Genomic DNA, 13,040 nt, shown 5'->3' with positions numbered 1-13,040 from the left:
GGATGTTGGTTTGGTTGTTGTTTGTTTGTTTTGGTGAAGATTACTGGCAATTAGATTACACAAGGTAATTTCTGCAGTTGGTCTTCAGGGAATACTCCAATTTCTTGCTTGGGGAGTTTTCTATTAATATTAAGATTCTACTGAGGTCTCTTGCTCAGACAGCTCTTCTGGTAGCATCTGCAGACTGTATTCACTAATCTGCCAGGCATGGCAGGAGGTGCTTTCAGTAAGGCCAGATAGATTAGGTCCATTGTGCTCTCCTTTTCTAAGGATGTCCGTGAAATATCTGACAAGTCAATTCCTGTCCAAGCTGTGCTCACTATTATGTCTGCTGTAATTTATGAACCACTTCACTTAAAGTTTGGAGGACGCTGGAGAAACAACCTTCCTGTTATCTGGCAACAGTGGTGAAGTGCTCTTGATGATGGTGAAGTTCTGTAGAGAAGTGCTGGAAGAGGCAGCAAGTGTGAATAGTTCAGAAAGCAGTCAGCCAAATTCATGTTGGACCTTTCTGCATAAGGATGAGCTACAACCTCTGGCTCAGGTTACTGTAAAGGAGCAAGTTTCTGGGTTCTGGAAACGTGTTAGAAGTATCAGCACGTGGTTAGCATGCTTCATGCACTTTTCCTTGGGTATCTGCCTGCCTTCTGTTAGCTGCTGGATGTGAGTTGGCTGGTTGTCTTTAGAAGAGCAGAGGAGCAGCTGTACTGAGTTGTTGTTTCCTACAGAATTGAATAGTTAAGGGCAGGTGCGTGGGGAGGAATAAAAGCGGGGTAAGCATCCTTAACATCCCTTTTCTCCTTTCTTTTGTCTTCCCTTTGAGTGCTTGGAATCTGTTCACAGCTCAAGGGCTTCCTCAGCCAAAAATAGTTTGTGTGTTTCCACAATGTTATTTTTGTTTTTGTTGTTTTTAGGAGGAAATCAAAATGAAATGTTTGAGCTATCAAAAATACAGTGTGTATTTCTGTGTCAGCCTTCAGTGTAGTAGCAGATAGTGTTACCTATAATTTGGAAATGCTAAATGCCCTGGGGATTGGCTGACTGTGATCAGAAAAATTACTGAACTAACAGCTTAAAGTAGACTTCGTAAAAGATCAAGATGTTCAGACATCCAGATCTGCCTCTGCAAAGGAAAAGCATGCTTGGATTATCAGAGCTCTCTGGGCCTTTCTGCAGAGAAGTGTGTAACAAAGAACAGTTAATTAACCTGGATTGCCAAAAGCTTTTGCTAGTGCTTGCCAACTAGAAGCTGCTAAGGAGCCAACTGGCTGTGAAGCAAGAGGAAAGAGTGCAGTTGTGGACTTTGACACTGTCACTTTTCTGCTTCACTTTGCCAAAGGCAGAACAGAATAAATAGCTTTGTGCTCAGAGGTGCCCGGAGAGGTTGTTTGTGGTATTTGTAAGTGCTCTGGTTACCCTCACTGTTTGATTTCAGATATTTAGGTGTTTAAAAAGTTGCTATAGTTAGTTGGGAATACAGAAGCCCTTGTGAAAGGGGAAGGACTGAGAGGCATGAAAGGCAGAGGAGCTCCGTCAGAAGGCTGTGGGGTGTGATGGAGCTCAGCTCCTCTCCTGTCTCTTTTTGGGACGGCGTCAGAGGATTGCTGTCTGTAACAACAAAAAACAGTGATTCACTGTCTGTGTGGTTTTGCTGTGTGCTCAGGATAGGAGTGCTTAGAGGACTTTTTTTGAAAATTTATCTTCTGTGAAACCAGTCCAAAAATGGCTGAGCACAGGCTGGCTAGGGAGAAGGCAAGGTGAGTTTTTTAAAAGCCAGAGCTGGACTTGGTAGTGGAAATGCTAAGTCACAGCCTGAACCAGTGATAGAGCACCTGGTGGGAAGGCAGGGCCAACCCAGGAGATGCTGTGCACCTGAGTGTCTGGAAGGGGTCAAGCCAGGATTGACCCTTTCTCAGACCTCATTTTAGGGTTGTCAGTGGAGGTGAGGGCATCTCTTCCTGGAGATCTCTGCCTACCTGAGGCCTTCCAAAGATGAGTAGCTCTTTTTCTTCATTTCTGTATCAATGGCTGCTGCATTTGGGCTCATTCTCATTTGGTGTAGCCAAAGACTTTGCCACCCTGCTATTATTGTCCCTTTATAGCATTGTAGACTTTATGAAGGAGATCAAAGCAAGAAACTCCTTTGTTAGCTATAAAGTCAAGAACCAGGAATAGATTGCTTAGTAATAAGAACAGGTTAAAGATTCATTGGTGTATGACTTCAAACTAAGCAAGTGTTTTGCCTGTGTTTTCAGCTTTGCTTGTGTTGGATGATATGAACGAAGCCAAGGTGACTAATGGAAACACAGCTGGAAGTAGGAAATATTTTTCATTAATGACCTAGGCAAAAAAAAAATAGGAATTTACTTATCATGTTTGCTGTTGATGAAGTAGGAAGGCTTTGTTATGAGAACCAAAATGATGTGCAGAAAGCAATGGATGATGACTACAGCAATAGGAATGAGAGGCAGTTTGGCAGTGTGAAATGGAAGGACACCCATTTATCAATTCTTCTTTAGTCTATTTGACAAGCTAAGCAATCTTCATGTGTAAACAACACTTGGTAGAACCCTGGCAAATGCAAAGAACTTGTTGTGAAAAATATGAGGCCCTGCAAAGGTTGCAGTGGAATACAGATGGAATATACTAAGCATCCTTGATTATAATTTTTTTTTTCCTAAGATGACTCCTTGCAGCACAGAAAGGTCTGAGGCTGTTAAGAGGAATGGATAGCCTGTTACAGGCCAATGACTATGGTTTGATTTAACCTTCACAGTCAAAGCTGAAACCAGATAAAGATTTTTCTCCCTAGTGCACACTCCCTATTGATTTGCCTGGAAATTAAGCTTCTGAGAATAAAATTCATTTCAGAAAAAGAACAGCTAAGCATGAACTGGGCATGTACTCCTGAGATTTTCTTCTGGAAGTCAATGGGTGGCAGATTCTCTAAGGCAGCCTCGTAGTGAGGGTTGTAGGGGCAAAAAGTGAGACTGCTTTACAATGAAGTGTAATCAGCCTCTGAAAGGGGTGGCCTAATGTACAAATGGCAGTAGAAACAGAGCTCTGCAGGAAGCATAGGATCCAGACTGATGACTTTGTTTGTATGCTTTCCAGCAGATCTAGTCACCTGTCTCACAAATGCTGCAAGTCTGGCAAACTGTAGGACAAGCTGGACATCAAACAAGTGGTTGAGCAGTTGAAACAGCAACGTGGTGCTGTTAGAGAAAGTAATGTGTTTCACTGAGCTGTTTTGGTACAAATAAATATGCATGGTCAGCAGTGCATTGATAGTTTTCTGCTCCTCTTGTTCAGTGAGGCTTGCTGTCAGGTGTTTGAATTACTTGTGCTAGAGATGCAATGGCCAGCCCATAGAGAGAAAACTGCAGTTTGAAGAACCAGTGAATATTCAGTCTTAGCTTCTTAGTTTTGAGAGGAGCTGAGTGGAAGGGATTAAACATGGTGAGAAAGTTTTGATGCTTGATGTTCTAGATTGTATGAAGTAGTCTCTGTGCAGGAAGAACATACAGTTTAGTTCAGGAATTTGGCCTCACCTTCCAGGTTCTTCTTGATCAAGCTCTATTGCGTCCAACAAAATGTCCATGTTTCTATAGTGGGATTAACTCTGCAAACAGCTCACAAGACTTTGCTTTGCAAACTTTGTTGCTTTAAGTCCTTGCTCATCTGTGCAAAGCAGAAAGTCCTGGAAGCAAAGCTGAGGCTGCAAAGATGGTAACCCGTTGCAAGTGTCAGCACCTTCCCCAAGTTCCAGTTGCTTTCTCTAATTTGGATTGTATGTTTACATTTAAAGGACTGTTCACCAAGTGCTCAGTGCTAGCAAAGCTTCCCTCTGTTGGAGGGAAGGGAGAATAGCTTCAGCTGGAGTTGGACACTGTGATCCTTGTGGCTCCCTTCCAACTCAAGATATTCTCTGTTCTATGATTAGAGCAGGCAGGCAGTTAGATTGCTTTGTCTTCCTCATAGTGATCAAACAATCTCAGTGTAACTGGGAGTCCCTGGCTAGAGATATAGCTCAGATATTTGCAGAATACTTGAAATGATTACTTTGCTCTCACGCAGGTGGATCTCAGCTGGAGGTGAAACTGGTGCTGCTTTGGAAGCATAACATGAGGATAGAGTATTTAGCTGTGACACCTTGGCCTCTGGACCCATCAAAGCGCAGCACGTGGGTGGAGGTGACGATGGAGGGGAGCTATGATATCTTGCATGACATCAGTTGCACCATGAGGAAACCCATCACCAGTCTGTACCGCACAACAGTTATCCGGCGCTTCTGGAACACCTTGCAAAGGTGAGCTGGTCTTTCCCCAACAGTTCTGAGTCCAATGTAACTAAGAAGTCACTTCCTTGATGTACTGGGGTGTGGGTTATGCAGGCAGCCTTCCCAGCTCAGGATCTGAAAAGAATGTGCTTGCAAGGAAAAGGTACATCTGACAATGAACTTGCCTTCTGGCCAAGCAGATGACTCAAACTAGTCTGTGACCTAGTCTGTGAGATTGCCTCATGATTAAGGTATTGATTGTTTCCTGTGAGTCCCAGTCCTCAGCTCTCAGACTGCCATCCCATGGAGGTGATGTGTTCCTGCAGCACTGCCTTGCTGTGAAGGCTAGTAGTACAGCAGGCTCCTATGCAGTATCTGCTGCACAATTGTGCTAAGAAAGCACTTCATGTCTCTGAGCCTTCAGGGGCTTGTGGGTTATAATTGTTCCCTGTCCAGGATGACTGTTGCTCACCACTACTCTGCAGATTCTTTTCCTTACCCTTCTTTCCTAACTTTGTTCATGTGTCTTTGCATTAGGCTGTTACACTTGAATTCCCTGTCGTTCTCTTTGCAGACAGGCATTGAATCCCAGTCTGACTGTAGGAAGCTGTGCTGATGCACGTGGGCTCCCAAAAACTCAGGGAGTGCTGTGTGTGCAGGCATGGAGTGACTGGGGCATTGAAGGGGAAAACATGGGCTGGTGTTTAACCACCTCTTCTCTTCCAGCATCAACCAGACAGATCAGATGTTGGTTCATCTGCAGTCTTTTGACACAGTACCGGAGCACTTCACCATTCCTGAGAGCACCAAGAATGGAGTGCCCCTCTTCTATATCCCACCAGGCTCAACCACTCCGGTATGACCCCTCTCTGTCCTACTTAGCATGGGACAGGTGTCCTTCCTGCCTGTTCTGTATTGCACCAGGCAAAGCTGAGTCCTAATAAACAAGCAAGACTTTCTATAGCTCTCAGTCTTCATCTTTTCTCTTTGTCCTGGTCAGTAGCAGAGTTTGTGTGCAGTGCAGTCCCATCCCATGCTTCTTCCCTGTGAGAAGAAGCCTTGCAGAAAATCTCCTACGCATGCTGCAAAGCCTTCTTTGTAATGATGTGAGTTTGAGACTGATGGGGAGGCTAACGTTCTTCTGTTGCAATTTTTCAGTGGATGCCTCATATATGAGTTGCTGATTGCAGCCTTGTGCCCTGGTATTGTGGCTCAGCACCATCAGGGGAAGATAGGATCTGCTAAATGGCTTTTATTTAACAGGCTCATTGCTCTGAGCACTCATGTGAAAGAGGCATATTTGTCATCTACACAGCAGAAACTAAACAGAAGATGAGCTAACAGTTTCCACTGTGAAATTCAAGCTCACTGAAGCTCACAGTGCAGGATTGCTGACACACTGCCTTCTTCTTGTTAGCAGTGTCCTTGGCTTTGGCAGAAGATGATGACTAGCAGAGAATTAATTTAAATTTAAAATTTTGTTGCTTAAGCCCTTAACTCCTTTTGGTTTACACAGTACATCATTCTATGTATGAACATACATCCCACAGCATATTTGGAGTGTTCCATCTTGTGGCTAACTGCCGCTTTATTTCAGTGCCAGCAGTGTTGGTATAGTTGGTTGAATCACAGTGTTACCATATAAACATGCCAGAGTTGCCCAATGCTGGTACTTTGTTTACTGGTATCCTATTTGCATGTGCATTCTCACTTGGGTTATCTTGGTGTTTAATTGCTCTGCTGACACAAGCCAAATATTCTCCTCTCAAGCAGAGAAGATGCCATTACATGCTATCTTTTCTGTAGTTAAATTACTTGATGCTATGTAGTTAAATTCCCAGTTAACTTGACATTTCAGCAACCTGATTTATTTTTGCTTGCATTGTTGTTTGCTTGTTTCAGTATGAACGCAGTTATGCTGGGGGGCAGTTACTGAAAGCTAGGCATGTGCGTGGCCTTCTAGGTGTAAACAGCTCAGCCACTAGAGAAATTCCTGTGCTCTCTGGGTAGAAGCACACAATTTCTTGCCGAGCATAGCCTTCTTACCAGTCCATCTTGTCATTTTCTCAGGTGCTATCCCTGCAGCACAGTGGATCTGACTCGAGCCATTCCCAGTTTGCCTCCTACTGGAAGCCTATCCTTTCCATGGATGCCAACTTCTGGCAGAGGTGGCTGCACATGCATCGTATTGTTCTCCTTCTGGAGCATGACACGTACGTAACTGGCAGGGCTGAATTTGGGTGCACTCTGTAGTCCAGCCAGGGGAAGTACAGTGTCAGTTTTTCCAGACATTGCGGAAGCTGCATTTCAGTTCAGTCCATCTGCAGTTGTTTTGCAGGCCCCTATGGCCGTGGAGAGAACTCTGCTAGCTGGAGTTGATGGATGGCCAAGGGCAGAGGGACTGCGGTGGGGAAGTGAGCTTTTGTTAAGAGGGAGGTTGTTCTCAGGAGCACAAGTTATTTCTCAAGTCCTCCTTGAATTTGGATTTCCTGAGTGCAGCAGATGTGGACTATCCATTTGAAGCTGTCTTACAGGCTTTTGTTTGCTGCTGGAAAACACTTGCCCCAAAAGCACAGATTTCCTAAGGGTGGCTCTAGTAGCAGAGTTACAGGAACAATAGCTGTATATTGCATGAAGTGCATTAGAGATAATACAAGTGTGCTCTCTGCAAGCTTTAGAAGGGGGTCCCTGTGGCTCAGGGTGTGTTGCTCTAACTGACAGGCATGGACATGGGGCATATTTGGATATGAGCAGCTGTGCAGTAGGAAGGCTGATGTGCTGGTTGGAGGATGAGTTGGAATGGATGTCGCTAAGGGTCACAAAGCATTGGGGAGGAGATGAGCAACTGTGGTTTTAAAATGTCTGTCTGCCACATTCTGCAGGCCTGTGCCCAAGCACCTGCACACACCAGGCAACAACGGTCGCTACAGCACCATCCAGTGCCGCATCTCTCATTCTGCTCTCACCTCCCTGCTGCGGGACTGGAGCAGCTTTGTGCTGGTGGAGGGCTACTCTTATGTCAAGCTGATGCATAGGTGAGTGTCTGTGAGGTGATTCCGTGAGGAAAAGTGGGCACATGGCCAGGCCAGAGATCCTGTTAGACCAGTATGCTGCGGTGGGCTGGGAGCAGATGTCTGGGGGAGAGGATAAGAGCGTATAAGCAGATATGAAACCTTGTGTATTCTGAATTGCTTCCACTGTGTTCAAGGCACAGAGCAGAGGGAGAGGGAAGGTAGCTGGAGGCTGAGGGTGGTTCTGCGTGCTGGGACTTAGATGTGTTGCTGCCATCTTATGTGAGCTGTTGAGCACTGGGGAACAGGCCTACGCTTGGTCTGACATGACAGAACAACACCTGTGTTATTTCAGCCCTGTCTTAATCTGTCCTCCCTAGCTCTGAGGATCCTACTCCCTCCTCATTTTATGTGGTGCGGATCATCTCCAAAGCTCCCTGCATGGTTCTTCGCCTGGGCTTCCCCATTGGCACACCTGCACAGGCCAGGAACAAGGTGAGAGCTGGCTGGCTGCTTCCAGGGGTAGAACCAAGCAAATAGTTCTGGATGTGGAAGTGGTGGATAGATCACAGGCAACACTGTAGGCAAGTATCCTCTAATACCTATTATATTAAAGCTTAGATTGGTGTGAGTTTACTGTAACAGAAAGGGACATTTTAGACAAAGCTTTTTGTGAATGAAAGCTTGTCTATGAGAGATCTAAACCCAAAAACATGAATATCAATAGAATAGCTGGTCACATGAATGCTCTTCCAAATGCACGATAGAACTGTGGGCCTTGAAATGACTCAAAGATTATCTAGATTGTCCTTGTGACCAAAACCCAATCAATACAGTCTGTCAAGAACAGCAGATATTTGTCTGACTCATCTGTAAAGACCTGTGAGATGGATGTACTATGTGTTCCCTAGGCTATCTGCTTCAGTAGGTGGTGAGTTGCGTATGTACATTGTATAATGGGACAAGGAGGGGTTAGAGATGAAATGCGAACAGTTCCCTGTGTGACCAGTGAGGAAAAAAAAAACACACCAAAAATACTTCAGAGACATGCAAGTATTTTATATGTGTGTGTATATATATATTGAATAACTCATTTGTTATTAGAACAAGTAAGGGGGCTGCCCCAGTCAGATTCAGAAGGTGAGGTCACTGTGCAAACTGTTTCTCCAGCTTTAATGGCAGAGACAAGTCTAAGTGTTCCTAGGTAGAGCAGTAAGTATGAGAAACGTGCCATTAATCTGTGTGAAGACTTTGTTATAAACAAGAGGTCTATCATTAAATTTTGATCTTTCATCTTCATGGAAAGTTTTGGTTTGTCTCATTGAGCTTCTCCTCTGATTGATCTCACTCTAAAGCTGACATACCAGTAGGGCCATCTCTTTCTGAGATGACTGTCCTAGATAACACAGTGCTCTGGCGCTCAAACACCCTTGTGTCATTAGGAGGAGATCCAAGCTTTGGGCTTTGATTGTAAGTGACAGGTTTCACAAAGGAGTTCCCCCTGGCAAGCATCAGTTAACACCTGCCTTGTGAAGAAGGTGTGGGACAGGCATGGCACCATACCCTGCAGCTCTGGGCAAGCTCCAGATCATTGCAGCAGGAGCTGCAAATAATAAATGGTATAATGCCCAATTTTTTTTTCTTGCCTACCAGGGGGCTGACTAGCTTCTCAGTTGGAGGGTGGCAGAAGAATGTAGCCCATCTTGTTTAAGGGGGAAGATCCCTTCTAACCTCAACTGTTCTGTAATTCTGGAATATGTAAGGGTAGAACAATATTCACAGATGCTAAAAACAAGATAAAAAAGTAAAGTAATCAGGAAGTCATCTTGAAGGTATATTGGAAAAAACAATCTAACCTAAAAAGTAGCTTTAACTCTTGAAACCTTGTACAATAGAAGTTTGACACATGAAGGTGATGGAGGTGGAGTCCATAAACTGTGGGAGCAGTCTATCCAATCTTATGTGTAGTAGTTAACATTACAGGCTGTGGAAGGGAGGAGAAATGAATGTGGGTACTTAAACTGTTTTTGTGGAGAAGCAGGCATGCAGTTAATTTGTTTAGAGATAAGGAAAGTGATTTCTCCAGCCTTGAAACCATCCTTAGGTTGTTTTGACCTTTCTCGTGCTTTTAAAAATATTTGGTGTAGTTGTTAAATTGTGGACCTAGGAGCCTTGGTCCTCCTTATCTGTATATTCAAAGTTGCTCTGGGAGCTTCTTGAACAGACTGTCTCCAGACATAGATGATCATGTTTACCTCTTGTTTTTGCCATGACAGATTGTGGAGGAGTTACGGGACCGAATCCTGCAGTTGCGCTTTCCTCACAGGGTCCAGAGCAAGGAGGCAACTCCAAAAGCAAAGAGGAAAATGTTGGGCAGTAGTTCTCCCTCCAAATCTCCACCTGTGGCTGGGGTCCAGTCAGCCCTCTCAGACAGACCCTGCCTTGTTGTGCTGCACAAACCATTGGAGAAGCTGCTCATCAGGTAGTGATGGGAACCCAAGCTGGCAGTGTGATTGCATTTCCTGGGAGGGGGAAGGGTTTGTGGGTGGTTTGTCTGTGGCAGAGTGAGAAACTATGATGCCTCTGCTTGGTTGGGATGGTTTGGGCTACAGGGCTAAGAATGGTGGATGTAGTCTGGAGGATTGTGACTTCCAGTGGGGGCCATTGCTGGGTGGGCGAATTTGTTGTCTTACCAAAGATGATGCAAATTAAGTTGAGTTACCACTGTCTGAGGGAATGCTATGCTGAACTAGACGTGTTCTGCTTCTGGAAAGCTCTGTCCCAGGCCCAGCGAGCATGCTGTGAATCCAGGCAGTTCTGGTCCTGAGCAGAGCATCTCAGCAAGCCACACTTGTACCTTCTAGGTATGAGAAGCTGCCTTCTGACTATCGAGCTCCCTTCATTCTCAACCTGGAACATCCTCCAGTGTCTGGCCCGCTCACCATGGTGGCCAATCGTACTGCCTCATCCACCCTGGCCTCACTGTCCCGCTACTTTTATCACCAACGTTGGATATGGAGCGTCCAGTCAGGGCTGGCACCAGCTGTGCCCATCACAGCAGTAGCCCAGCTCCTTTCCACACTCACAGAGTAAGTTGTACGCCTGGATGGAGATGCTTTGTCTGGTTAGTTCTAGGGATGCAGATCTGAGGCAGAGAGTTTTACTCATGGCTTCCAGAGTTATTTATGCCAGTGCTTCACCCAGTTCTTCAGCTGCAGTTGAGGAAATGGAATGTCCTGGAACACATACAAAAGGGCAAGTGATGTTTTTATGCCTGGAGTGTGTAGATCTTCACTCAGGCTGTTCTGTGCAAGGTGCACCTCTCCCCATTCTCTGCATGCAATTCCCCGCCTTGGTAAGAGATACAATGGAATGAGGGGTTCAGTTAATTCTTATATTTAAGCCTTGCAGTACAGATAGAGAAATGCTCTGTGTCTACTACCTCTCTGTTGCCAGGGTCCGTCTGTCAGAGGGTTTCCACTTTGCATCCAGTGGGGATGGAATTATCAATATGGTGCTGGAGTTGCCCATACAGGTGAGCCTGGAGGCCACACTGAGGAAACAATCCTTTGTTGCTTCTTCCAAGGTAGATTCACCTTCCTGTGGTGGGTAGGTGGGTGTGATTAATTTTCCCACCCACTTGTAGTGTGTAACCTTGTGGCAAGTCTCCCTATACACAGCCTCCTCTGCAGTAAACCAGTGTGCATGTTGGGTCCTGCTTTTTTATCTCCAATTAGAGACCTGCTTTGCTGGCAGGAACAGGTTATTCTGGTGGAATTTTGGGGCTGATGCAGGTTCCCTCTCTCTACCACCACAAGCAGAGCTGATGGATGGGGCTGTGCTGTGTGATGGGCACTGGGTAGGTGTGGGCTCTTGCTGCTGGCCAGACTCATGCTGTGTCTCCCCTCCAGATTGATGGCTCAAGTGGCAGCAGCAGCAGGGAGAAGCACACCTGTGTTGTCCAGTACATCCTCTTCCCCCCACACTCTACCTCCACCAAGGACAGGTGAGGCCATGGCCCCGCTCCTGGGGAGGGCTGGCTGCAGTGGGGGACGTGACTTCAGTTTTCAACCTTTGTGGGTAGTGTGGAGAGCAAAAAGGCCATCCTATAATCTAGCTAAACACCCAGCTGCCACAGATAGCTCACCAGTTAGGTGGGGCTTTGCCTGCAAACCTGCAATTTGTGCGACTGTTCTCATAGCTCAGAGAGGACCTGCAGAAGGCTTTTGGCTCTGTTCCATCTCATAGAACTTACTTTGTCTTTCTTCCAGCTTCTCCACAGATGATGACAATGATACAGAGGTGGAGGCCATTGAGGTGGACACAGAACTGAATCTGGTCACCGAGTGCTGGGTAGAGCCACAGAGTGGCCACGTTCACAGTACTGCTGAGAACTGGAAGCACCTCCATGGCTTGCCCTACCAGAAAATACCTAAAGCGGTAAGTCCCTAAAAAGGTGAGTGAGGGCATGGGCCCTTCTTTAGAGGGAGATGAGTTTGTTGCAAGTGTACCACAGTACTATGGGATGAGTTAACTAGGAGCCAGAAGAAGTGAGAATGCTAGTAACAGAGGAAGCTGAGATTTCCAAAAGAGGAACTGGGCTTGAACAGAAGCGGCTCCTAGATTGCAAGGCAGTGCATGCAGTGTTGCTCTGGGATATGTGGAAGAATACATCTTATTTTGTTAAGAGCTGTTCCATTAAAGGGGAGTGAGCTAGGCCAGAGCAGGCTTGCAGCATTGCCATTGCACCACCTGAACAAGGCAAAAAGAGATTAGCACAGGACTGGAGAAGGAGAGAGCAATGAGTAAGAGTGAAAGAGACGGGACTGTGGGTGTTTCTTCTTTTCAACTTGAAACTGTTTTCTGCTGCATGAGGGACTAGCAATATTGCTGTGCACAACTGAGCTTTGATTGCTTATTACAGCTCTACCCACGGGACCTGACATGCATTGCCACCATGCTGACGTTTGAATACATCAGCCAACTGTGCCAGAACAAGGAGTGGGTCTGTCCTCCTTCAGACACCAAAGCTACTGAAGGTGAGCCCATTTATGTCCTGGCAGGTTTGAGGAAGCGAAAGGAGGTAGCTAGGCACCTAGTTCATTGAGCAGTGTTAGAGACTTCTAGAAGGTTGAGCAGGTATTTTTGACAATGACTTTCTAGACTTTGATGGCTCTCACTTTGTTGCACTTGTTCAAAGCTGTAAAGGAGATGGCTTCACTCTGGGAAGGCCAAAAAAGGCACTGAGATTTTCTGTCTGGACTGGGGAGGCTTGAACAGGGAACTCAGAAGGTCTGGTTTGCCTTCTTCCTTTCGGGTAGGGTTGTGCCCTTCTGATCTGACACAGTTCACTGAGAACTCCAGCAGTGTGGGAGGGAGTAAACCCTTGCCAGACAATAAGTTTTTGCTTTAAAGCTTTTCTCAAATGTCCAGGCTGAACATTGCTACTACCTAAGCTTCTTGTCAGGAGTTCATCCTTGATCTTTTATTTGCTTGCCTTACAGTGAATAACATAGCCAGTGTTGTGTGAGTTTCAGGGAGCAAGGATCAGCCCAAATCATTGGATTTGAAATGATCACTGGATCATTTCACTTGTCCAGTGGGAGCAGGAGAGGGCCAGGAAAGCTCAGGGCATGGAGGACAGACTCTTTCCTGAGGAAGAGAACAGGAAGTGTGTGAAAGGATGTGGGGAGCCTGCCGGATGGGAGAGATCTTCAAAAACGAAGGGTGTCCTCAGCTCTGCTAACATA

At 45.8% G+C, this 13,040-nt stretch overlaps 2 protein-coding genes across 11 annotated transcripts in view; one reads left to right on the top strand and one right to left on the bottom strand.

Annotated features, from left to right (window-relative positions):
* Positions 1 to 13,040, bottom strand: part of MED8 (mediator complex subunit 8) — a 203,393-nt gene that overhangs the window by 17,376 nt on the left and 172,977 nt on the right. The gene's annotated exons all lie outside the window — the stretch shown is intronic.
* The window catches only part of SZT2 (SZT2 subunit of KICSTOR complex), a 54,102-nt gene that overhangs the window by 8,431 nt on the left and 32,631 nt on the right, over positions 1 to 13,040 (top strand). For 9 of the 10 annotated variants that reach the window (XM_048944323.1, XM_048944329.1, XM_048944325.1 and 6 more), the window contains 11 exons: positions 4,078 to 4,309; positions 5,006 to 5,135; positions 6,350 to 6,492; positions 7,162 to 7,314; positions 7,671 to 7,785; positions 9,567 to 9,772; positions 10,155 to 10,379; positions 10,747 to 10,825; positions 11,202 to 11,296; positions 11,562 to 11,730; positions 12,215 to 12,329. In XM_048944323.1, coding sequence (XP_048800280.1) covers positions 4,078 to 4,309; positions 5,006 to 5,135; positions 6,350 to 6,492; positions 7,162 to 7,314; positions 7,671 to 7,785; positions 9,567 to 9,772; positions 10,155 to 10,379; positions 10,747 to 10,825; positions 11,202 to 11,296; positions 11,562 to 11,730; positions 12,215 to 12,329 — 1,662 coding nt within the window. Of the gene's footprint in view, positions 1 to 4,077; positions 4,310 to 5,005; positions 5,136 to 6,349; positions 6,493 to 7,161; positions 7,315 to 7,670; positions 7,875 to 9,566; positions 9,773 to 10,154; positions 10,380 to 10,746; positions 10,826 to 11,201; positions 11,297 to 11,561; positions 11,731 to 12,214; positions 12,330 to 13,040 lie in introns of those variants that run through there. The other variant, XM_048944327.1, reaches the window with a different exon arrangement.

The sequence above is a fragment of the Lagopus muta genome, chromosome 5, assembly GCF_023343835.1.
Source record: "Lagopus muta isolate bLagMut1 chromosome 5, bLagMut1 primary, whole genome shotgun sequence".
In the NCBI taxonomy this organism is placed as follows: domain Eukaryota; kingdom Metazoa; phylum Chordata; class Aves; order Galliformes; family Phasianidae; genus Lagopus; species Lagopus muta.
Note: the sequence above shows the minus strand (reverse complement) of the source record. Positions and strands in the feature narration are given on the sequence as shown.